Source organism: Copadichromis virginalis, linkage group LG19 (assembly GCF_057382275.1).
Source record: "Copadichromis virginalis isolate Kocher_CV1m ecotype Utaka linkage group LG19, C_Virginalis_male_GT1.1, whole genome shotgun sequence".
In the NCBI taxonomy this organism is placed as follows: domain Eukaryota; kingdom Metazoa; phylum Chordata; class Actinopteri; order Cichliformes; family Cichlidae; genus Copadichromis; species Copadichromis virginalis.
This window is the reverse complement of record NC_140636.1, coordinates 9,609,481-9,635,488: the sequence shown is the minus strand read 5'-3', so window position 1 is coordinate 9,635,488 and position 26,008 is coordinate 9,609,481. Positions and strand designations below refer to the sequence as shown.

The 26,008-nt window shown below is 40.7% G+C and overlaps 2 protein-coding genes and 1 long non-coding RNA gene across 6 annotated transcripts in view; 2 read left to right on the top strand and 1 right to left on the bottom strand.

Moving 5' to 3' along the window:
- Window positions 1–5,640, top strand: part of esr2b (estrogen receptor 2b) — a 67,503-nt gene extending 61,863 nt beyond the window's left edge. For all 4 annotated transcript variants that reach the window (XM_085441502.1, XM_085441500.1, XM_085441501.1 and 1 more), the window contains exons 9-10: window positions 2,084–2,410; window positions 4,430–5,640. In XM_085441502.1, coding sequence (XP_085297628.1) covers window positions 2,084–2,410; window positions 4,430–4,541 — 439 coding nt within the window. In that variant the 3' untranslated portion in view covers window positions 4,542–5,640. The remainder of the gene's footprint in view (window positions 1–2,083; window positions 2,411–4,429) is intronic.
- Window positions 5,641–6,420: 780 nt separating this feature from the next.
- Window positions 6,421–26,008, bottom strand: part of LOC146685525 (nesprin-2-like) — a 55,006-nt gene continuing 35,418 nt past the window's right edge. Inside the window, exons 34-50 of the mRNA XM_085441504.1 lie at window positions 23,979–24,141; window positions 21,186–21,373; window positions 20,907–21,057; window positions 19,870–20,052; window positions 18,396–18,533; window positions 18,083–18,277; window positions 17,550–17,850; window positions 17,298–17,366; window positions 16,763–16,899; window positions 16,413–16,542; window positions 15,834–16,039; window positions 13,618–13,818; window positions 13,391–13,513; window positions 12,882–13,073; window positions 11,524–11,595; window positions 8,769–8,818; window positions 6,421–8,546 (exon numbers count right to left, since the gene is read on the bottom strand). Of these exons, the coding sequence (XP_085297630.1) occupies window positions 8,336–8,546; window positions 8,769–8,818; window positions 11,524–11,595; window positions 12,882–13,073; window positions 13,391–13,513; window positions 13,618–13,818; window positions 15,834–16,039; window positions 16,413–16,542; window positions 16,763–16,899; window positions 17,298–17,366; window positions 17,550–17,850; window positions 18,083–18,277; window positions 18,396–18,533; window positions 19,870–20,052; window positions 20,907–21,057; window positions 21,186–21,373; window positions 23,979–24,141 (2,710 nt within the window). The 3' untranslated portion in view covers window positions 6,421–8,335. The remainder of the gene's footprint in view (window positions 8,547–8,768; window positions 8,819–11,523; window positions 11,596–12,881; window positions 13,074–13,390; window positions 13,514–13,617; window positions 13,819–15,833; window positions 16,040–16,412; window positions 16,543–16,762; window positions 16,900–17,297; window positions 17,367–17,549; window positions 17,851–18,082; window positions 18,278–18,395; window positions 18,534–19,869; window positions 20,053–20,906; window positions 21,058–21,185; window positions 21,374–23,978; window positions 24,142–26,008) is intronic.
- Window positions 17,792–22,818, top strand: LOC146685526 (uncharacterized). Its single transcript, XR_014916738.1, has 3 exons — window positions 17,792–17,856; window positions 18,101–18,285; window positions 19,876–22,818. It is a non-coding gene; the product is annotated as an uncharacterized LOC146685526 (long non-coding RNA).

Below are 26,008 nucleotides of genomic sequence, written 5' to 3'. Positions count from 1 at the left end.
ACACAAATATTTTTTACACATACAAATCTTTTTTACAAGTACAAAATATTTATGACCACATTTGGAGCCCATAGCCATCCTCCCCGACTTTTGACCTAGCACGTTTTTGCTACCTGTAGCAGCCGTCCGCGGAGCAGGTATCCAGGAAAACTAGTCGATAGTAAACGATCAGCCAATAGGTGCAAAGGCCACTCACACTGATTGACAGACAAAGTCATTCTGCTGAAAAGTCGCATTATGAAATAAATAGGCCATTGGGAAAAACGGGATTTTGAAATAAAGACTGACTTTGAAAAAAGGACATTTTGGAATAAAAATGGTTGGGAATAAACAAGATGCCTCAGGAATAATCTCTGTTATTGTGATAAATAATGACCATGAAATAATATTTCACAATAATAAGTAAATTTATATAGCAGAATGCAATATATTTCACAATAATGAGCTTTTTTTTCAAAATGTGTTCCATTTAGAGATGGCACGATACCACTTTTTTATGTCCGATACCTATTCCGATATCATAAATTTGGATATCTGCCGATACCGATATGAATCCGATATAGTGTTTTTTAATCAACAAAAATATCTTGCTGCATTTTGTATAAGTTCATACTCAAGTTTAAAACAACAACTACACTAAAGCTATTCTGTTATACCTGTATGCAAAAAAAAATATTTCATAGTTCAGCAATACTGATCAATCTAATAAACTTCAACCTACACCATCCTCCTATTCTGGTATTTTAAAGAGTACTTAGCGTAAATATTAAGCAACCTAACTAATAGGGTTCCAACTCCCAGCAACAACAAAAATAAATAAATAAAAAATGGGGAACCACCCCTCACGCTCCACCTCATGATGCTTAATCGACGTAATCAACCTTAATTTGATGCAGTGTGAAAAAAAATGCACAGAAATCAATTATTTTTCAAGAAATATTAAATAGATTCAACATCTTTCTTCAACAAAATTGCAGACTGCACAGATGGTACCTTCCCAAAGGAAAAAGTACTATAGCTTACTAGGGTATATATATTAGACTTAATAGTCACTATATACAGTAATTGACTTCTATTCATTTTACATCAAATTAAAACTTTGGGTGTCAGATAATTATTTATTAAAAGCTAGACATTTTAAATGAGAATAAGAAAGAAAAGTATGTCTTTGTGCCCCCTTTTCCCAGTTAATGCCCTATCGGCCCCCCTGGCTAAACTTTGCTAGATCCGCCCCTGCACAGTTACCAGCCGTCAGCTACGTAGAAAAAGATCCTCGAGTAGAAAGTAATATTAAATAAATTCTAACAACAGCTGATCAAGCTTAAATGTGCTGCTGTTGTTCAGCCACTGGTTTCCTCTTTCTGGTGCAAAGTGGGCCAAAAACAAACCAGAGAGACAGACTCGCGACAGAAAAGCCGATCAGCTGATCGTTAAGCAGTTTCATGATTGAAGTAGCAGCAAGAAGAGGCAGTCGTTTGTTAAGCTTAACGCAGGAATGCTTTACAAACATTCAGAGATGGACTTACACACTTGCTTTACTTCTCTCGGGGATAACTTTGTCGGAGATGAAATGCCGGGTTGCTAGTGAAGCTCCAAATGCTATCCAGACCACTGACAGGTCCCGCATGCCACAGCCGCTCTATCACGTGATGCATACTGCTCCGACGTGCTAACGTTCTGAGGTGAGTTACGGCGTGTTGCAAGTTTGTGAGGTGCTTTCGTGATATTTAATGGATTGGATTACATTTTTTATTTTTCTCCGATATCCGATCCAGTAATTTAGGTCAGTATCGGACCGATACCGATACGTAATATCGGATCGGTCCATCTCTAGTTCCATTATTTCAAAATATCATTCTCACATTACATATCTGTGTCTTATTTATTCACATAGTTATTTATTTCATCGTGTCCTATTTATTTATTTAATTTTGAACACTTTGGAGTTCCATATACATCAGGTTTCATTTGAGATATTAACAGTTTAACTGCTTTTCATTTCTTTGAGCGATCTGGTCCTTAGTTGTTTAATTCCCTTTCTTCTTTTCTTTTGGGCTCATGGTCACGTTCCCTCTCATTACAGTAACAAAGGCATCGACCACCTGTCCTCCATGAAGAGGAAGAATGCGGTGCTGGTGTACGACCTCCTCCTGGAGATGCTGGATGCCAACACAGCCAGCAGCAGCAGTCAAACATCATCATCCTCGCCTGGCTCTGACACTTACTCTGAACAGCAACAGTTCCCCCCACCGCCATCTGACCTGCAGCCAGGCCTGGACCAGATGGCTACAGCTGCTGACAATACCACTGTGCCTCCAGCGGAAGTCCCGGTCCTGGACGGACATCTGCTCACCCTTCAGTCTACATCTCCATCACAGAATTTAGCGGGGTCTCACTTGGACAGCAACGAGTAAGTTCTGTTACTGCACTTAAAGCAGACGTGTTAAGTTTAGAAACAAAGAAAGGTGATGGAACAGAGGATAAGAAGGGAGGATAAACTGAAGGAAAAAGGAAAAAACAAAACAATGTAGGTAGAAGCTACTGGCAGGGGGATGGTGGATGAGTAGAAGACAAGAAAAAGGGAAGATAGGAGGCAAATGAGAAGAAAAGGAAGGTAGATGAGGAAAAAGGTAAAAGTCGAGAAAGAGATGAAGGAAGACAGAAAGGAAAAAATGCAGCAATAAAGGAAAGAAGCACAGTAATGATGGACAGAAGGAAAAAGAAAAATGAAAGGCAAGTCAGCTTGACCCACAAGTGTTACACAAAAGCCTACAAGTTATAATAACAATATATATATATATATATATATATATATATATATATACACACCCAGCACGCCCCTGCGGGCGGTTTATCCTTCAAGCTCGGGTCCTCTACCAGAGGCCTGGGAGCTTGAGGGTCCTGCGCAGTATCTTAGCTGTTCCCAGGACTGCGCTCTTCTGGACAGAGATCTCCGATGTTATTCCCGGGATCTGCTGGAGCCACTCGCCTAGCTTGGGAGTCACCGCACCTAGTGCTCCGATATATATATATATATATGTATATATATATATATGTATATATATATATGTGCTTATTAACTAACATTCACAATCTGATGGACGCATCGGAGAGCAGCTTAGGGTTAATATCTTGCCCAAGGATACTTAGCATGTAGTCTAGAGGGAACCAACATTAGATGACCCGCTCTGCTACAGCCACCCTGGCGTGATGTCAGGCTGGGATGCAGCTGCTTGACGGATGGAAACTCGTTCCATGAAGCTCTCTGTTTTTGAGCTAATATCATGGTCACGAGAAGTTTTGAGGTCTGTAGTGATCGACTCTACAGAAAGTTGGTGACCTCTGCAGTGACCTCTATGATTTTGCATGGTTGATCTGATATCCTCGTGTTGGTGTTGTTCCCAGATCATCATACTAAATGTTGTTCCAGGATCAACATTGCAAGTGACCAATCAGAATGTTGTGACGTCATACTTTTGCGACTTCGGGAAAAACCGGCGTAAAACAAAAAACTGTACTTAAGCTGCGTGAAACCGCCTCTGTCCGCCGATCAACGGACCCTGACCCTAACCCTAACCGTAACCGTAACCCTTTAATAAACAGTAAGCAGAATTGATATTGTCCTTGCAACATTGGAATTTCATAAATGCACGAATGGCTTGGCGCGCAAAGGAATAACGTCACAACAATGTGATTGGTCACTTGCAATGTTGAACCTGGAACAACATTTTCATGATGGTCTGGGAACAACACCAACACGAGGATATCAGATCATCCGATTTTGCATGGCTGCCTACCACAAATGGCTGAGTTGCTGTCATTCCCAATAGCTTCCTTTTTTTATTATTATTATTATTACACCACTAACAGTTGATTGTGGATTATTTAGTTGGGAGGAAATTTCACCATTGGAATTCACTGCGCTCCCGAGAACGACCCATTCTTTCACAAATGTTTGCAGAAACAGTCTGCATGCCCCTAAGCATGGTTTTATACACCTGTGGCCATGGAAGTAATTAGAACACCTAAATTCAGTGATTTTGAGTGGTGAGTGAATACTATTGGGAATATAGTGTATTTATATCCAAAGAGCAGTTGAAACTGTAAAAAATGCCAAAGATAAAACAGTGTGATAGGAATAAAATAGCATTTTTAAAACAAAAAGGTGATTCTCAAATGAGGAATAAAGTTGCTCATAACAACTATTGATTTTCAAGCTTGTTAGAACTGAACTTATACTTTCCATGTGTCTATTTCTATTTCCATTTTTTTGTAGCAAAAGTCTAAAAAAACGAGGGGTATCTCAAGACTTGTGCACAGTACTCAAACTTCCCAAAATGAACTTTGACTTTATTCCATGTCCAGAGTGCTTAAGAATAGCAAATCATTCCCTTCCTCTGGAAAATAACTGTAATAATTTCCCTCACAGTTACATTTCTGCGGAGCACCTGTCACTGGATAATAGGGATGCAGGTCCAGGTCCATCGGTGGAGCCAACAACCTACGTCATCCCTGATAGAGTTGTCACGGAAACAGCTTGAGAGTGACAGAACTGACTGAGGCTAAACCTTAGTGGATATTCATCACCCAAAGATTGGGAAAAAAAAAACATAAAAAAACAAAACAGAAAGCGCTGTTGTGAGGTAAAGTTTCTCTTGTCAAGATTTTTGTAGTCTTTAAAAAAAATTTTGATCGAATGTATATTTTGTGTGCGTAAATATTTCTTGTGAATGTGCACTACCATCGCTGTTCATAAGGACATCACTGGCTGGCTGCCCGGCAGCCTGTGTGCGTTTTTTTTGATAAACAGTATTTGTATCTCTTTTTATCACCTTGATGTAACATCCAGAACAAGCCATCTACAAACCGTCTCCACTTACTCATAAGGGTGCACTTGGCCAACAAGTCAACGTTCATTTCTGTAAGATTTGTTAGTTGTACAAGGACGTAAAAGGACGCTGTTCTCTGTCACCCTATTGTGTTTTTTCTGCTTTTATTACTGTGCACTTTGGTGTTTTAATCTGTGCCTGTTTACGCAGGAATTTTCTACAGTCTTTGTACTTATCTGTTTGTGGATTCGATCAACAGTATGTGGCCTTTTACCAAAACGACTGTTAAACTTGTTCTCTGTTTCTCTGGTTAAACTAATGCTGAATTTATACAGTAAACAGTGGCACAGACCCCTTCTGCAAAGGCTACCAGCAAAATTTGAAAAAAGGAAAATTTCACAATTTAGTCATAGTAATACATCTAATCTGATATAATGAGCTTTAGCAACTTTTTCTCAGACTGTTAGATTTAGAATCGGAACAGCCTGACTGCCTTAAACAAGCCATACCTAAGCCATATGTTTGTACAAGCTAAAATGCACAAAATTAAATTACTTTACAACAACAGAGACTTAGTTTTTTATACTTGATTTCAGCACTTGAAGTTTATCACACTTGAAGCTACTGATCTTGGCTTTACTAATATGCTAATGGTAACACTGGTCACTGTGACATCACCCGATGGTCGGTGAGCCCCCATGATGAAGCCTTGAGTGAAGAGTTTTCATTGTTGTCCGTAACAAAGAAATTTGGAGATAAGAAAAGTCTAACTCGTTTTTAACTGTGAAAATGACATAAATATCTTAGATAATCCTCCTTTTTAAAAATGCCCAGAATTGTGAAAATTTACTACCTTTTTCATTATTAATTTTAAACTACTGCCTGAGCCCATAGTGTTTATTTAAGTCACAGAGTAAGCAGTTCTTGACAGATGTAAAGTCGTTGTGTAGCCAGGCAGATTGCCCCCTGCTGGTCATTAAAAATAATGTAGATGTGTATGGTACATGGGTGTTGGCTCCTCCTGTCAGAACCTGGGAGCTTTTCCTTCCCACTGTTGCCAACTGCTTGCCCATAGGGAGTCTTTGTATTGTTGTAGGTTTTAGGGTCTTTACAGTAGTATAAAGCACCTTCAGGGAACGGTTGTTGTCATTTGGCACTGTATAAATAAAGCTTAATTAAATGACTTAGCACTGTATGTCAGCAGTGTAACAGTAAGACACCAAAAAAAAGAGAAATGTTACTTGGAACATCAAAACTGCAAACAGCTTATTTTCCGTCACACAAAGCAAACTAAAAGGAAATAAATGCACCATGTACTCATTCCCAAGTCATAAAATGTGCCACTTGTGTGCCAGTGTAAATTTAACCTTAGTGCCAGATTATTTAACCACTGTTAATAGACCAATATATGTTTACTCTGCTTTATTTCCTGATGTTTGTGGATTGTGCGCACATGAACACACACCCAAATCTGATGCTGAAGCTGTTTCTGTTGGCAGTCTGTGCACGCCGCACACACTCGTGTCAGATCTTGTGGATTTTTTTCACCTGTCTTTTCTGTGAACTCACAACCAGCAGCAGCAGCAGCACATCGTGGCAAACATGGTTTATTGTCAGTTCAAAATTACAAACAGTACATCCCATAAATAAGAGATCACAAAATAAATCAAACTTTACACACCTTTTGTTGTTTCTGTTCTGTGAGGCTTTTGTGCCGAGGCTGAAATTATCTACAGTTTTGAATTGCTCATAGAATCTTCTTTATAACATTTATCAGTAACTTTAACAGTAAATTACACACATTTAATGATCTTTGATTGTGCATGGACACAGCTACATTCACCTCTCAAACGATTTCTTACATTCAAGTTCAACTCAAATTGTGCCGTGTGGCTCTTGAGACGCGCTGTTCATCTGCACTGGAACAAAAAACAATTCAGAAAAATCTCATGTGTACGTAATAACGGGTGATCGTTGCAGACTTTCGTGTCATTGGTCGAGTTGGATAGCCCTGCTCAAGTTTAAAACCTCAAAAAAAAAAGCTGTACAATTTATGATAAATACAGCTCAAAATAAATATAAAATACCCTTTCATAATACATGGGTGAGGTTACATAAAACAAAAAGTCACATATAGGGCCAAAACCACAGTCAACTACCAGGTCTGTAGATGAATTGTGTTTTTAGCCTTTGGGGGTTGTTGTTGTTGTAAAGCTGCACATCGACTTTGTGAGGAAACTGTCATGAGCAAATTTGACAATAATATTTACCCACTCCCTAATATTTTAGAAGTAAAAATGGCAGTTACCTTTGGAAGAGAATTTGTTCCTACAGCTGTTAGATTTTTATATTCATTTATATTGTTTAATATAACAATTTTAATTATCTGTCTGAGCTACGGGACACCTGAGAGGATGAATTAAGTATATATGCATTGCTGGCTAGCCCACCAACTACCTGTGAACCTACAGCTCGTTCTTTTAGGCAAAAAGTGCCAAACAGCAGGTGAACAAAGTTAGCTGCTAGCCGGCTAATGTGCAACTTTGGAAACAGCAACCACAGCTGCATCAAGGTGACTCTTAGGTTGAGTGATCGGCTAAAATATCACACGTATATCATAGGAAAATATTCATCACACTGACTCTTAAAAGTTTGTTTATCACATTTTCAATATATCAACTTAAGAGTTTTTAAATTACAACCCAGCTAAATAGCACAGTTGAAAGCAACAATTTACCCTTTTTTTCTCAGTAGTTTTCCATTATATACAAGATTCATTTATAACATTAAAAGAACATTATGAGTTAAAAGAATGGTTGTTCTGTTGGATACACAAAGGCATGTCTGCTAAGGAGTCACTGCCATTATTTACAAGAAAAAAACTCTTACAATTCCTATTTTAAATATTTCAAAACCCAAATAAGAAAAAGAACACGTGTCTTTTCCTTTCTGTACAAAATGTGCTTTTAACAACTGCCCCCGAACCTAAAGAAACCCCCTAAACAAACAAAATCGGTACAAATAGCTGCAGTGGTAGAAAATGGCTGGTGTACTCCTCACATTTCTTCAGTTGCTTTGGTAATAACCGCCCTCGAATCCCTCATACCGCACTATACAAAATAGAAGATATCAAAATAAATCGTGGAGCCTTTTTTCCTTTTGCACCGTCTGAATCTGAAAAGTGTGAAATTGTTTCAGCGGGGAAATCAGCTGGCAAATCTACAATCTAAAAATCACAACTTAAACACAGCAGTAATATGGCTTCTTGTTAAGGAGCATAAATAAATAAATAATTTAGTACAGCAATAAAGTTTAGAGTGAAGAACACATGATTCCTTCAGACATGAAGAACTGTGCTTCATTTTTGTATGGGAGGGAGCAGGTACATGACCCGTCACATTGTTAACGGTGTCTATTTGGGATTTTTACCTCCAATATATGGCTGTTTTTGTTTTTTTTCTACTATCCCTTTATAAGGAGAACATGGACACAAAGTGTGGCAGTGATCATGTGGGTGGGGGGCCGTTGGTGTAGTGCAGCATGGGGTAGAAAGATCGGGCAAAGTTGTTGGTCAGTGTACAGCTGTAGTTCTCTTCAGAGAGAGGCACCAGGCAGGCCAGAACCAGGAGCATGAAGAAGAGCAGGTGCAAGGGGAAAGCAGCTCGCAGAACCCGGTAGAAGAGGGGTCGCTGTGGGGAAGAGTCCTGTCTCTCCTCCCTGCAAGTGGATAAATGTTGAGAGAGTAAAGAGATGTTTATGTTGTTCACCAAACAGAACAAAAGTCAAAAACAACATCTTTATTTTTGTATTCTCAAATCTGCAATATAAACAGCCGTTTTGCACTTTGAGATCTAAGATTGTAGTTTTTTGTTTTTTTTTTTAGAATAGAGACTGATTTAAGGTTCATTTAACTCTGACTCTAATTAAATAAAAAGGTACCTTTTGGTTGCTGATTGTCTGACCGGAGCTGCCTGCAGACCAGCCTCCTCCTGAATCAAAGAAAAAAGCACATGTGTTTATCACTTGGACAGCGGCTGACAACACTACACAATGGTAGAATGGTGTGTAATAAGAAAGTGAATTTTGCAGAAAATAGAGATTTTTGATAGGAAACTGGTCTCGAAGCACACTGGGAGAGATATCTGTGCAGGAAGTGTGACTTTATCGCGGTGGAAGCAAAACAGTGAAGGTAAGACAAAATTCATGACAATTTTTTCCAAAGATCTTTTGCTGCTGGTTCAGTGACTTTTGGTCAGGGAGTTTTGGAATCTGAGAGATGTCGGCTTTCAGCACCCAACAGCATGTTCGTGTATGTTTGCGCTTTGTGTTTGGTTCAGTGGTTGTTGAAATGGTTTTGTGAGCTTTTAGCTGAGATTGTGACGTTTCTGTGGATACCACACATGTCTATATTTAAATAACAGATCTCACAGTACATCCCATTAAACCAGATCTTCTCCTTCTTGCCTCTGGTATGGGGGGCACTGGGGGTCAACACATTAATTGTTTATTGCTTAATTACTTTGTGTAGTATGAATGGCCATAAGGGAGGTTTTTATCAATAGGAACAGCTGTAAAACTTATGAAAATGCAGTAAAAAGTTCAAAATTTATGCTTGTGTTTGTTGTGGTGAGCAGCACATAAAACTAGTTATTCTAAATAGCTTCAAGCGCACATTCAGATCTGAGAGACTCATTTAGACACTGATCCATGGCTCTGTGTTACAAGCACACATTTCAGCTTCTCTGCTTTTCAAGGACACTTTATATATAGTCTTTTTTATGTAATATACAGTACTGACCTGTAACTTTAGTCTTTTTCTAGGCAGCTTGTTTTTTTACAGATTTACTACCACTGGGGAAACAAGGACAAGTTTGAAACCTTTTGTCCTGCACAACCGAAAATTGCTGAAAATTAAAACGGGTATGACTTTATCCAGCTCCTAGTTTAGTTATTATAAATTCTGCACTCTGCTTTGTAGACTCCCATGTCATTGAAATGCAGCCAGATGCTGCTCAGTTTATGTTTTCACTCCTTTCTTTGCGTTTTCCCAACTCGCTTGCATTTAAATCGGGCTCCCAGTCTCGCTGTGTACCTGGCCTGTACCACTGCACTTGCTGTCCCAAATACCGATGGGCCACTGATAACTGACATATGAAATTATCCCACAGGGTCTATTGTTTGACACCCCTGCTTTAAAACTCCAAGACATCTTTGGTGAAGACCCCAACCCTAACTAAACCTAAAAGCTAGGCAATCAGAATATGTTTAGAAAAAAACCCTCCAAAAAACCCAGATAGCAATTTTTGACTTTCTCCCCAATAAGTCTGTTTCAGAGGGTTAAATGTATTATGGTCTCATATAAATGTTAAAGAAAAAACAGGTTCCAGTTTGAATATTGTGTTCCCTAGAAGTTGTATGTTCAGGAGTGATCCTGAACATACAACAAAATGACCTTCAGTAGGCTCTGTGCTCTTTGCTCACTGCCCAGCACTGTGGAGTCCAACTGGCATTTAAATGGTATTGGTAAGGAGTAACGCCACTCCCGAGATCAATTTAATTTATTTATATGGTGCCAAATCCCAACAAGAAATGCCACAAGGTATCTGTGATTGTAGGGTAAGACCCTACAATCAGATGACCCCTATGACCAATAAAGTAGGAAGGAAAAACTCCCTTTTAACAGGAAGAAAGCTCTGGCAGAGCCAGGCTCAGGGAGGGGCGGGGCCATCTGCCCTGAGCAGTTTGGAGTGAAGGAAGAAAGACAGGACAATAAACACACTGTGGAGGAGATCGATATCTAATTAATGCTTGCCAGTACAAGTTTCTGGAATTCTGCTAGAGGGAAATATGCCATTCCTCCAAAAGATATTCCGCCCTCGAGGAAAATCAGGATTTGCTTTGCTTGTTAGCAAGTTAGCATTAATCACAAGCAAAACAGAGCAATACTTGTTTTTGTTTATTGTGACCAGCGTGCCTAATGAGTCACAAATACACAACAGTGACTGTGCAGTTTACAAGTTTTACAGTTTTACTACTGTTTACTCTCATTGTAAAGTCAGGGTTTGTTGGGCTGTTCTGACTTTCCGAGCTGGAAGTCCGAGTTGATGGGAATCCCAGATGAAAATTCTAATTGGGAACTGGGAAATGTGGACTTAATGTGTAACACATCACAAGACTTTTGCCTCAAATGTACTTTGAGATGAAATCAAACATCCACACTACCAGCATGCCAGGTGAATGTGTGCATGTTATCAGTGTAGCTAAAAATTGCTCAGTCTAAACACTTGAGTAAATTTACTATTTTAATATTTTGCATTAATAAGAATGTTAAACCTAACATGTATAAAAAGCATGTCAAGCTTATTAAACACAGTAACACATTTTGTGTTACGAGTAACATTTTCAGAACAGATTAAAAATAGAAAAAAGTAACTCTGTGTGTGGCTGTGTCCGCGGCACCCCTGCTGGCCAAATTACCAAAATGTTCCTGTGTACCAAATGTACTCTAGACAGGTTCAAATGTGGAGAGTATGCAGTGAAAAATACAGTTATTAATATGGTGGATGTTCAGTGGATGAATTTTACTTTTATTTATTTAACACATCACACTGCTAAAATGATCATATTCTGAAATACATGTTCAATTTTGCAGCTTCTGAACAGTCTAAATTAAAGGTAAAACACCAAGGTGTACCTGTTGCAGAAGCGGTGAGCTGAGCTTTCCCAGACCAATGCTTTCTACTTCAGAACTGGTGGAGCAGGTTTCCTGAGACAGTGAGACAAGACTCATCAAACCAGCTCTAAGTCACGAGTTCAGAGCGTTGACAGATGATCGGCTTTGAGGAATGTTGAGCAGCAAACGGCTGCACATTTTTGCATTTCCCCCAGATTTGTGTTTGAACAGATGTGAGTACAGAGTTCAGTGAGGGCAAAACTCACGTTTAAAGGCACTGCTATTAGAGCATGCACTTTTCAATTCAATTTCGCCAAATCACAACAACAGTCACCTCAGGCGCTTAATATTGTAAGGTAGACCCAATAATACATAAATGACTTATATATATTTGAATGATTGACCCTTGAATGGTGGTTTGTTTTCTCCCTTGCTCCTTGCAAGTACATGCCAGAAATTCCCACTCTACAGCTGGACTGCTGTGCACCAAAATATGATCTGAATTACACTCAAAAATAATTTAATGGAAGTGGATCAACTCAACACCGGCTCTTTTTCCTGCATGAATCGTTCTAAATTACAGTCTTTTTCTGGGAAACATCTTGGAAGGGATCATTTAGAAGCTGCAGACCCATAAAGTGCTATCCTCATAGCTGAGTTTAAAAGCTGCAACAATGAGCTAGAAGGCAGAAAAATCTGCAGGTGCACCTTCGGATCATAGTTTTATTTACAGCCAGCAAAGGGTTTTCAACTAAGTATTAGATATGGACATTTATTTTCAGGCATTTAATTTGTCAGATTACTTTTAAACCGCTGAAATGAAGGGATTGTGTTAAAAATGCTTTAGTTCCTCACATTTTAATCTTTTTGTTCAACCCACCGAATTAAAGCTGAAAGTTTGCACTTCAGACTTTATTGTTGAGTTGTTTCATTTAAAACTGCATCAAATGTAATTATTGTACAGCGCCAATATTACAAAAAGCTTGTCTCTGTCCAAATATTTATGGGCCTAACTGTATTTGACTTTTAACATTTAACAATGTTCACAAACAGAAAAACTGATTTTTTTTATGGTTTTTGCACAGCCACATAAACTATAGCTCTATATCAAGTTACATTGTGGGCCACATACAGCTGGACAAGTGAAAGAAAATCTTTCATTGTCCTTGTTTCTATGGTAATGGGAGGTTTAACCAATAGGAAAAGGAAAAGTAGTGAAATTTATAACAATACAGGTAAAATGTCAAACTCTCTGCAGTCCTTCATGTGTCTGTGGGTCCAATTGGATTCTTTGCCAGGCCATTTCTGGTCTTTAGGACTTTTATTTGACACCGCTGCTTTATATCATGACAGAGATTTTGAGAGGAAGATGGACCTACCAGTGTTCCCTGCAGTGTACGCAGGTCTGCAGCCACCTGCCGTAGCAGGAGATGCAGCTTGTTGCTGATGACGTGGACCTTCTCTTTGGCCTCTACACTGTCCTCTCCAGTGGCCTCCAGGAGAAGTTGGGAGGAGATTGCCTGCAGTGATGAAACCCGCCGTTGCCGGCCACGCAGCTCCTCCTGCAGAGCCTGCAGCAGGTGGCGACAGAGAGGGCAGTATTAAGACATCAGCTGAGACTCCACAGGCTCGGTGTTACTTACACCAATCACTGCAGCTTTCCATAAAACATTCAAGTATATTTAACCTATTATGCCAATCAGGAAGAATGTCATGTTTTGACAACGTGTGAGTAGATGAATAGGTGTCTCCTGTATAAAACAAGGATGAAATTGCAGCAACCATATCTACAAATTTTAGTGAATATTTGTCAGATCCAGACTATTAGAGTCAACATGATGTTAGTGCAAAAATAAGGCAAGACTAAAAAGACTATAGTTTGTCTCACTGTGAGCGTGTCTCTGTGCTGCAGGAGTGCAGAGTGCGAGCGGTCGTTGACGTTCACTGTGCGGAGTTTGTCCTCAGCCTGAGCGAGCCACAGCAGCAGCGAGTGTAGCGTCTCGTGAAATTCCTGAATAAGAGGAGAGCAATTCAGGTCAAATCACATTTTGTGAATCACTCCTACTATTTTGAACTCTATGGGGTAAACGTTCAGGAGGTGTCTCCATGTCTGACCTGACACTGCATGACAGCAGAGTGCAGGCTCCTCTCCCAGCTCTCCAGGCCGCTGCAGGCCTGAGTCCAGCTGTGATTGGCTGAGTCCAGGGCCTCCTGCTGCTCGTGCAGCTCGGTGCTGTCGCCGCGCAGGAAGTGACGGCTGCTCAGGTTGATGGAGATCATCAGACACTTGTAGCTGTTGAAAATCTTCTGCATCTCCTTAGCAGAAACCCCCCCCCCCAAAACATTAATTTTAGACAAACGACAGATGAAGTGTTCCAAAATCTACTGTGCTGACATTCCTTTCATTCGACTTTGATTATTCTGCATTGTGACTTGTATTTCCCCAAACGGTTGTTAATCAGAAGAAAAAGTTAAGTTGGGTGGAGTGAGCACAAGGAAAGGCTGCATGCAGTTTTATTTGATATAATCCTGCTAAAATTGGAGTTAAATTATACAAAATAAATGAACATCCTCCAGTCCATTCTCTTCAGTAGGACAAATGACATGACAACTCATCTACTTTCAGTCTTCACACGTTATTTCCAGTCTTGTCAATGTCATTTAAAATGGAAGATTTTTTTTAACATCTAAATCAGGAAAAAAAACAAAACAAAGAGCAGAGCTCTCACCATGCAACTGCTGGAATCCTAATTTCTCACCAAAAACAGCTCTTTTTGTTAACACATCTATAAGATTTTTCCTCTAATCTTGTCTTTATCCACGCTGAATAAATTAACACTTCTTTAAAAGATAATTGACAATAAGTTCATCATGAAAAAACATAAATCTTTAACATGTTATATATTCAATAATATTAGCTTATAATCCAATAAAATTGAAGTTAGCACAGGAAAAATCAAATATTACCTGATTTATTTATTTATTTTTTTAATAAGGAAGAGGAGAGCAGGAGGAGAAACAATGTCACTTTAGATGTGGTTTGATCTGAAGTATATAGTCTACTCAATCTAATCAGCAGCAAGTCAGTTAAACTTTTGGGATATGATCTGGGCAGTTAAGTAGCAGAGGAGGTTGTTAATCAGTTTCAGCTACTTTGGTGTTAATGAAATTTAAAAAAGGTGCACTCTGATCTTTTCGGACTGTTTTTTCAGTAGTTTTGAATTTGGCTAAGGTGAGCGTCATTGCTGTTAGCATCAGGAGATACCTGGACCTTACAGAGGTTACACAGGTAGTCCAACTCCTCTATGATGGCACATCAATACGTGAGATTGCCAGAAGGTTTGCTGTGTCTCCCATCACAGTCTCAAGAGTATGGAAGAGATTCCAGGAGACAGGCAGGAGACTAGGAGAGCTGGACAGAGCCATAGAAGGCCCTTAATCCATCAGCTGGACTGATATCTGTTTCTGTGCAAGGAGTAACAGGATGAGCTCTTCCAGAGCTACAAAATGACCTTCAGTGGGCTCTGTGCTCACTGCCCAGCACTGTGGAGTCCAACTGGCATTTGCCATAGAATACCAAAATTGGCAACCCACCCTGTGCTTTTCACAGATGAGCAGCACCGCACAAGAGCAGGTCCACCCTGAGCACATGTGACATGGTCTGAAGAAGTCAAGAAGAAAATTACGCTGCCTGTAACAGGCAACAGCACCTTGATTCCCAAGTATTGGGATGAACATCTTGTCAGACTCTACACTGGTGCAGTGAGTCCTTGGCTCCCCCAGCCTTGGAGTTGGAGCATGAAGTAATTTATACTACTGACTGGCCTCGACGCTCACCTAAATTCAATAGAATACCTCCTGGACATTATGTTTTGGTTCAGCCGATGCTGCCAGGTTACACCTCAGAGTGTCCAGATTTGGGAGGAAATCCCCCAGGACACCGTCCATGAGGCATGCATAAAAGCACATGGGGGCCAAGCAAAGTGTTGAGTAGCATTTCTGAGTTGCTGCAATGAAATTTCTGCAGAATGGACTAGCGTGCTTTGTAATTTTTTCATTTTGATTTTCACGGTCCGTTTGAATTCACCCCTCTGTAGGTTTATAATTTTCGGCCCCATCAAATGATGTGGCGTCCTTTTGTTCCTATCACATTAGTCAGTCCATATATGCAGCCATCCAACATGATTGTTTTCTAAATGTTCCTTTCATGTTTTTTGAGCAGCGTATACACTTCAGTTATGCCCATCCTAGGAAAATATCCCAAGGTTTCACTTTTTCATTTGCCGATTTTACTTCCGCGAACGTCCTCCTGCTCTCACATTGGTTGTTACCTTGAGTTTCCTGATGTTGACCTCGATGTCTCGGATGCTGGTGGACGGTGCTATTCTCTTCAGCCTCTCCAGCTCTGGCAGCACCCTGCCAAGCCAGGAAGTGACATCAGACAGGTCAGAGTTAAGCTTCTGCCACTGTTCCAGGTCCTGCTTGATGTCCGCTGCGTTTTTATGTGCTTGTAGCAGCTCCCAGCGCTCGATAACACCTGAGGAAACAAGGAAGAGGGATGAGTATGTGTATAAATGCTACTTGCCACACACACGGATCTGTTCAAGATTTCTGTACTCCACTATCCATCCCCCTTTTTTATGTCCTCTTTTTTTCAAAGACGTCTCAGGTGGATCTGCCAGACCCAAGAGCTTTGGCAGCCTCTGGTCTATTTCCTTGCTCCATTATCAACAAAGGTACATTTGGAGTTTGAGTCCATGTTAGTACATTTTTGTCCTGTATTTTAGTGTGTGGATTTTCTGAAAATGTGTTTTCCGACTTGCCTTCAGGACCTCCAGCATGATCCCTACTGTTACATGTTTCAAACAGAGTGAGACCTCTCGCACCTGCGGTTATCTCTGTCTGCGTACCCGTGCTGGTATGCTTGCTGGCCGTGCTGCTGGTCAGGCCTGCATCCTCCAGCTCCTCCTCATCGTTCAGCATGAGTTTGACCCTCTTCACGCTGTCGATGCTGCCACTGCACTCTGACATTAGCTTCGCCTGAACACACAGATACACACACAATCAGTTTGAGGCGTTACACTGGTTTAAAAAAAAGGAAAAAAAGGAAGCACTCTGCATTCTTATGCCTATGTGTTTTATTCTTAGAAATATGAAAGATGATAAAAAGTCTTCAAAAATCTATCATAGTGTACCATTTCTATTGTGTTTAATTTGGACCTGACGTTGGACCCAATAAGTATCGTGTGTTTGTACGTACATAGCCCTGCTGATGGAAGGAAGTGCCGGTTGTATGTGTAGGGAAAGAGCTCAGGGCTTGGATGATATCTCGAGGAAGCTGTTTCCTCTCCGGGGAGCCAGGCAGATGCCAGCTCGGCATGTCAGTCACTGACTTCACTGAGGAGACCGAGAGGAGAAAACAGTGACTGTTAAATTTCAAATAAAAACTTCAGTGACAAGAGTAATGATGGAAAGACAGCTCCTTTCACCAGCCCTCCGACACATGCATGAAAAGGTTCACCGTGCATAAACCAAATGAATAAACCACAAATGGATTGAAGAAACACACACAACCGACTTGCAGTATCATGCAGGTCTCATGATCTTCAATCGCTAACCAAACCAAACCAAACATTTCAAAGTGAATGATAATTTGCGGCCGTGCGCAGCCACATTTGTGACTCATGGTGGAAATGGGGTGAAATAAGAGAAAAGATTAAAAAAGGTGAAAGCAGGATGCTAGTTGAAAAAAAATGCATAGCAAAGCAGACACATGCAGGAGGCAGAGCGCCTACCCGAGGCTGCTTTCACTGCACTGGCAGTCACTTTAAAAAACGACTCTGAATTCTCTGTGACCTTCATGTCTGTAAGAAACAGTGGAGGTTAAAGTCTCACAGCTGAGGATATGGAGATCTGCAAAGGTGTTAAAGGTGTTACAGGAATATCAAAAACGGCTTTTTTTCAGCTTTTTTCATCTGAAGAATTAATACAGAATGCTATATAACATAACTTAACCCATGAGCCTAAAGTCCTGACACGAAGCTAACCTGACAGAGCGCTGAAGAAGGTGGCATCCTCGTCGTCCTCATGGGATGATGACCCCCCCACGTCGACTGTGTGATCCCACTCTAGGGGGATGGAATCCACACTGAGGGGGGTCTCTCTTCCTGATCGCTCTATAGGGGGTACCAGGAGGTGGCACATCACCTGTGGTCCACCTGAAACTCCTCCCACTGCTATATCCACCTCCTTCCTTCTCCTCTCCGCCATCCAGGACGGGGTCAAATCGGGTGAATCGTCTCGGTCTGTGTCTCGGTCTGACATCTCCCTCTCCTCCTCCTCCAGAACCTGCAGGTTGGAAAAAAAAAACCCTGATAAATAAGATGACAAATGTCTCTTGAAGTTCATGTCTGTGAGTTAGACACATATTTAAAAAATCAAGCATGTCCTCAGATTAAAAAAAACAAAACAAAAACAAATGCTTTTATCCCATTCATTCTCAGAGCAGCAGTTTACAGGTACAGCCAGTCTGAGAAAACTCCAGCTTTTTTATTTTTTCTGAGTCATTTATACTACTAACCGGACGTCTATTGACCAGGCGGTGATGGAAGCGAGCCACTCTGCCAAACACCTCCTGGCAGTAGGAGTGGAGCTCCTCCAGCTCATCCTCAATAAGCACAGCGTCCAGAGGAGCACTCTTCTGGATCAGGTTCTCCCCAAATACGATCAGGGCATCGATTTTGTTGGTGTTCAGGGTAATCTCCTGCTGAAAACCCTGCAGAGGTAAATGACACGACGGTATGAAAATATTTCAGCCAGTGAGAGACCCAGCCAGTCCATCAATATGTAAACAGGATAATGTTACAGCGCAACATCAGTAGGGAAATACTCACGTTTAGCTCTCTCATTTTCTCTTCGATATCGCTCTCTGAGAAGTGCTCTACATTGGTGAGCTGAAGGTCCATTTCAGTCAGCCAAACGAGGATCCCCTCACGAGTTCCCTCAAAGTCTTCTCTTTGAGACGTAAAATACTGAATAGGACAGAAATATTACTTTTAGTATATTCCTTTGATGCCATAAACTGTGTGCTACAAATATAGCCGGCTTATGTGATCCAGATATCAACTTGCTGTGTAAGTGTAGTGTCACATAAGGTTGGGCGATTGTTGATAGGCTGAGCCTTTCACCAAAAGAGCGATTTATTTATTTATTTATTTGCCCATGAGTAAGTTTGTTAATAATGTTGAAGCTAAGAGAAGCAGTCGACAGAAAAAATAATAGAGCCTTTTTTACGGTACCCTCTTCTATCTGCGAACTAACGCACCCTCCTCAGAGTGCGCCCAAATGCAGTGATTCAATTACTCAATTCAATTACTCTTAACAGAAAGACAGAAAGGCAGTAGCCTATGTGGGGAGATGGGGAGGAAAAGAAAGGGAAACTGGCTTCTTTTGTCCACTATAACCGTGTTTACAGGCTGTTCCAGTGTTTATCTGACTTACACACTCAACCAAACAACAAATACAAAATTATACAAAAAGTAAGTTAAAAATCAAAATGTCTCTTCCAGCGAACATTAAAAAACAATCTCAGACATGAAGTCTTTTGTGTGATTTGGCGAATCTCAAATAAATGAATGAAGCAAAAAAGAGCTATATTAATACTGAAACAAACAAGAAAAGAAGGTAAAATATTCCCTCCTTCTAAATGCGCAACTCAGTCCATGCATGATTACATTGCTCCGCCCATCAAAAAGTCACCTGTGCAAATATATCGTTATTTACTGGACTAACGATTGTCGGTTTGAAAAACTTTACATATCGCCCAACCTTAGTAACAACTACTGTGATGCAAACTGGTGATACAGAACCCATCTGCACAGTTATGGTTACAGACTCTCTACACTTGTGTTTTTTGTATTAATCATTTCCCATTAATGTAGCCCATAATGTCGCAGAAAATCTGATTTTGTGAGAGCTCTTGCCGCTGTACGTGCCTTATTGGCAATTGGCACCAAGCAGCGGAATTCTTTGATTACAAGGCATCTCCATAAAGCAACAAAAACATCTCCATCTGTTCAGAAGCACATGGCACGAGGAAAACGCCTCCCTGCCAACATGATGCCATGTGCCCTGTCACCGTCTGAGAGGTGACCTAAATCCTGACAGCTTAGCGTGGAGCAGGGAGATACTACACAGATCATCTGATAATGCCTGAAACACAACAATGTTTGATTTCTGTTTATATATAAATATATATATGTATGTATATCTATTTATTTTTTTAATTTTACAGTCACTCTTGCTTCTAACAGAGTAGCTTTCCTAAGGTACCTTCAGCCAGTCCTGACCTCCGACCTCCTTTCTCACCTTCAGTCTGCGGAGCACGGCTGCGACCCTCCTCTGCAGGCTGTCCCACCGCTGGTTCCCCTCGTGGACCATGACCTTAAGTTTGCTGGCGGCGTCGGTGCGGTTCTCTCGGGCCAGACGGCGGTACTGTTTGTTGACCAGCTCCAGCTGAGTCAGGCGCTCATGAACCTGCCGCTGGAACGCCTGAAAGTCACACATGAGTGTCAATGAGAAGAACACTTCAAGCTGGAGCGGGTGCTTTAATAGAGTGCACATGCTTTGATGTATCTGTTAACATAGCCGTGTTGAAGATTACGTTAAGAAAAAATCCCCTGAAAACAAAGAACAACTAGTCACTTACAGAAAGTTGTTAAAGCAAATTTTGTTGATTCCACAACAGAAATGTGAGCACTGGTTATAAGGCTGTGTGAAATAACCTTTTCTTTATAAATACAACCCACAGCTGATTTGCATCTTTAATAATGACACTCCACAGCTTCCATAATATGTCACTGACAGCCAGGATACATAATGTAGGTCACTGGTATTTTTTAAACACCACTATATACACTGGTTCCCTGTTGCTGTAGAAATGAAGGCATTTCAGCAAATTCCAGATTACCAGACACTAATCTGTGCTTCTAATCTAGACCAGCGCACCAAAGGTCACCAGTGAGTCACAGCGCAACAGGACACCTGAGCACTTAAAACTGTGTTTGATGCGTCTTTGGTGTCTGCTGATTCAAGGGAAATATAAAATTAGAAAGAAAAACAAAAATTGAAAACAGCTATTTAACAGCTGCTGAACCTTTTTCCCTCTGGACCAGACATTCATGCTGTCCTGTCTCCCTCACCCATCACAGCAAGTGGCTGCCTGGTGCTACCGGCTTCTTCTTTTCAAAAGGGAGTTTTTAATTTCCTTTCCTTTTTTTAATGAATGAGCTGACCTTTTTACATTTTAACATACCCCTGGCTTTTCCTGTAGTGCTAATATCAGAATGCACAGAAATCCCAATTATTTAGGTCCACCCAAACAGAGAGCAAAATAATCTGCTGACCTCAAACTTCTTGAGTTCCTCCTTGGCGCTGGTGTAGAGGACGTCGGCGGAGTCGGGGCTGGCTGCTGTCAGTTCTGCCGTCTTCAGCCAGTGTTCAAAGCGAGAGTAGTCATCGAGGAACTTACACCAGAGACGCCACGTTTCCTCAATTCTGAGGGCAGAAAAGGCACATGTTAACTTCTAATCACAGTAGCCCGAGCTCTGGAAGGTGTAAGACCCCTCCAACCACTGTAAACTAAAGAATCAGTAAACAATCTTCAACCCTTCCTGGCTGCTCACCTCATCCTCCTCTCCATGGACATGGCACAGATGTTTCTCCAGCGGCGGTCCAGGCTGAGGGTGGTCTGCTGGATCGAGTCGTTCTCCGAGTCACTGCCGCAGGCATCGGCATCGTGGAGCAGGACGTCGCACAGCGTCAGCACCGAGGCCACGCTCTCTGTGTGCTGCTCGATGTCCCGTTGCAGATCCTGAATGCCAACCGGCACAGATAAAACAAAAGACAAAAAAAACTTTTTCTTTAACTTTCTCCTCTTCTAGAAATCACAAAGTAAAACCCAAACTCTGTATTTTTCTGGTTTGTTTTGAGGCCTGCAATCTGTAGACACAGCACAGCATGATTCCCGGGTGCTGTTCGTTTTGGCCCTTGGTGTTATGTTCTTAGTTTTTTCCTCATTTTTGCCTTTTCCCAGAGTTTGTGTGAGTGTGTGTGTGTGAGTGTGTGTGTGAGTACGTAAGCATGAGAGAGAGACAGCGAGAGCTCCCTCACTGGGGCTGGACACCACTTTTTGTTTGTTCAAAGTTACCACTCTCTAGGTTGCCATGGTGACCAGTGAAAGCTTAAAGTGCCTATCCACACAGGAGTCATTTCAGCCATCCCTCATCTGCTAATGGAGAGACCTGCAGCCTTTTTCTGAGGAACAGGAGAAGTCCAATTTCTTTAAGGCTCTGCACATCGCCACGCCGATTCGAATTCGTCTCCTTTCATTTTGCCTGTCATCTGTCTCCATTTCACTCCTTTACAACTGCCACCATTTCTTTCATCAGATATGAGCTCTATTTCTTCAGACACGTCCCTGTCCAGATTTAGACAGAAAGCTGGAGTCCAATTTGTTTTGCAGATTCTAAGTGTATCTTTTCCCCTGAACTGCACAGATCTGTAAAATTCTGAGTGGAGAAAAATCATTAGCTAGAGATATTCAGTGATTTAAGAAATTAGTGCAATTGAACCCCTTTCACTGTTAACTTGTCAAATGAACACATCTGTGCTTGCTTTGACCCCCAAATCCATCATAAAAAAAGACATAAAAAAAGAAAGAAAATTCTCCAAACTCTTGGGTTACTAGCAGTGCTGACAAGTTCAGTTACTACGTAGCAGTCAGTCGCATTTTAGACCCCAAAAAAGTAAGGAGCACTCAGGCTGACATGCTTGTGGCAGAGTAGAGCACTTTCAGAAGTTCAGAAAATGTTGAGTTTCTCACAGAAAAAGTGGCTCATGTCAACCAGTTTGTGGGGCCCAGCTTTTAAGGGAAAGGCTGATCACTGAGTTTTAGTACTTATTTCTAAAATAATGTGGTAAAGCTGAAAGAGTTGCAGTTATATAAAATGGAAACAATAATATATATGCGTGCGTGTGTGTGTATATGTACCTCCTGCTTAATGGGTGGGACAATCTCACTGAACCCTTGTTAACATCTAAAGGTTTTTGTAAAAAACTTTCAAAATGTTTCAAATGCGATGTTACGTTCTCTGTTTGCATTTGTTTAACGCGTGTACCTACATACCTTCACAGTAACCAAAAATTGCATACATGACAGAATACAGAATGAACAATTTAAAAAAGCCCTGCCAAAAAGTGCTGCAGGGTTGGTGTTTACTCTTTTACAAAATAAACACTATAAATAAATAAACACTATGTTGTATTCTATTCATGCATTTAATCAAGGTAGGTCTGGGAGTTATTCTGTTCTTTTAAAGCATTACTGTGCTTGTTGATAATGTGGTCTGACTTTAGCAAATTCACATATTTTGACCAACGTACCCTAACCCTTTTTTAAAACAAGAATAAACACATTGTGGGTTTAAAGGGAATGTGCCCATTTGTCACATTTAATGCTATATACGTGTGCATTTAAATGTTTAATCCAGTGATTAAAAAATGCAAAATGAACCACAGGTCCAACAACCACTGTCACCTGATCTCATCCGTACTATCAAACGTGCATATCTATATGAGATTTTTCCAAAACCCGAGAGGCAAACAGGCAACTCTACCCAAGACATAAAAACAATATTTCTCCCTCTGAACCCTTCCACCCATCTTTGCTCTAAGACCTGGAACTTTTAGCCATTTCCCAAAGTACTGCTATATGGCAGATGACAAATTGAGTAACAGGCTAAAGTCCATTTACCTTTTTTTGGACCTCCTCATGAGCTCTGCCTCTCAGCACATTTACCATCTCTCAGCCCAGTGTGACAGCTCTCTCCTTCACAAACTCCTCTCTTAGCAGAGCCTTGCTGAGATTTTACTTTGCAGCGCACATTATTCACTCTTATGTTAGTATGCTTTGGACCACCACAGGGTGGCCATAACATAAAGGGTTTAAAACCAGACGCAATGTCTCCCCTCACAGTGGAGTCCTAATTCTACCTCGTGCATTTCTAAAATAGCACTTTAAGTGCCCCTTTTTCCTTTTTTTACCTTGAAGATGTCCGAGTTCAGTAGATTTGTACAGAGAGCTCTCGTTTTTCTTCCACAAAGAAACCATAAAAGGTGATTTGCTCACCTTTCATGAGATCTTCCTTTTTCACATGGCTGTGGGAGGCGATTGGCTTTAAATACCAAACAATCAAAGAAATAATCACTCCAGTTGTCACACAGCATTGTGCCAACTGTTCTCTTCTTCTTAGAGGTTATATTAGTTATTAAGAGGTACTTCATGTAGATCTTGAAATGAAATTTTAGATCTTTAGTTTCCTGGTCTTGCAGGACTTTGTAGGTTTTGACTGAATCTTTAAAAATACACACTTTCATAAGTTAATGCATCTCACACAAGTCCTTCCATCTTTGCCCACCTGCTGTTCAGCTAGTTTCCTCTGAATCTCATCACTGTGGCAGGTGCTGTAGACCACCGGCTTGGCTAGCTCTGTCTCAATACGGGACAACCACGTCCGCAGGTTGCTCATGTTCTTATCAAGCTGCTGCACCGTCACCAGCGTCTCTTTCAGCTTCCTCACCCTGTCGAGGAAAGATGCATCACATTAGAACAGTTCTCACTGGAGTTTAGCTTGTCACAGATCACCAGAAAGGGTAAAAAACCTTCAAAAAAATTTCCCCCAGTCAGTTTCTGACTTCTGTGCCCCATTTGTGGCTCTCTGCCTAAAGCTACAGGTATGTTAAATAGCTTAAAGGAACATAATACATGTAAACAGCTTTAGCAAGCAGCAGCCTGCATCTGAAGTCAAAATCTGCAAGTCTTACATACACCAGCTCTTTAAATAATGCATGCATTTGTTTGTCTGTTTGTCTCAAGTGTGTAACACAAGGTTTTGTTTTCATCATGCAATTTGAGGAGACAAAAAACTGAATTAGGACACTAAGGATGCTGAGCAAACACCCATCAACCTGCCACTGTGAACGCTACGTTCAGCCCCATGTCACACATTAGCACTGTGGCAGGTTTTAACTTTGTGTGGGAAGCGCTGCTGTCGTTCCAACGAATGACACAACGGGAGCCATTATAAGCCACGCTGCAAGCTGACCTACATCTGACTGAGAGCTGCGTGTTGTCTGAGAGAGCGGCTGCATTCCAGCACAGCTCTCAGGTCAGTGACCTACATCGGTTCATTCCACAACACACGCCGAGAGGAGAGAGGTGACTCAGCAACGTCATGTGACCAGAAGTAAAAAATTCCACATCTTAATATTCACTAAATTGCAGGCTCGGATGGAACTCACATCCAGAGTGTGGTCTGTTAATTATAGATCTGTCACTGCTCTTAACACAAATATGTTTTTGCAGCTTCTATCTTAGCCATAGCAAGGATGGGGCACCTAATGTCCTCAAACGTCCTGGAATTTGTTCGATACACCGGCCCAACGCCAAATTAAAAAAACAACAACATGACTTTTAGTGACATCAGCGGGTTACAAAAACTGGGGAATGACATGAAGACAACTATCCAACAACAAGTTTTTGTTAAGATATTTTTGTAGTTGAAAGAATAAACTCGGCACACAAACTGTGTGACAGAGAAAGTTTCTTAATGATCATGTCTCTCAGTAACAAAAATTTACTGGAAAAAACACATCAAACCGCTCCAAGTACCTCAAGAAGGAAAACTCAGTGAAGAGCAGAGTTTATTTATCACTCCTGTGTTCTCTGTGCTGTCAAGTAAAAGCAGACAATCTGAAATCATAATGACATTGTGGTTGTTGCCACCTTAAGCTGTTTGACCACTTAAAGGATTATTAGTCATTTGGAGTTTTGTGTACGTGTTGGATACAGACGTTCATCTGCTGTATGTAAGGTTTTTCTTATTCCCTTTTGCTGAAAATATTATGCACTGCCTTTCATTTCTTTGGTGCCACAAAAATAAGAAACATTTGGAACACCTTTAGAGCCTAATGACAGCCTCTGCCATTTATGCTATACTTCGACCTGAATGCCAAAACTTTTAGTGAAATAAAAGTAATGTTATAGATTATTATACTATTATAGTATTTTAAGTATCGTTATTAATTTTCAAGTTCAAAACTCTTTCTCAAAGCTACAGGTGAAGTTTTCTTTCCTCCGTTCACTCTTAACTGCTGGTTATCATTGTGCTTTAAGGTTGAGGGGACAATGTTTAGAGGACTTTAAGACGTTATTTGGATTATTGCATTTGATATGAATTTGGATCAGGTGGCCTAAAAAATATTGTATAGCTGATCAATGAGACTTCATTGTGAATGTCGTTTCACATCACTTCTGTGATAGATTGGTGTTCTGGGTTATTCTGGGTTTTGTGAATGCTTTTGATTTCCTTACAATACACCCACTCATGAATCTTTTGGCAATTCTTGGTCAGTGCAGATGTATGAATATATAACCTTAGCTTATCTC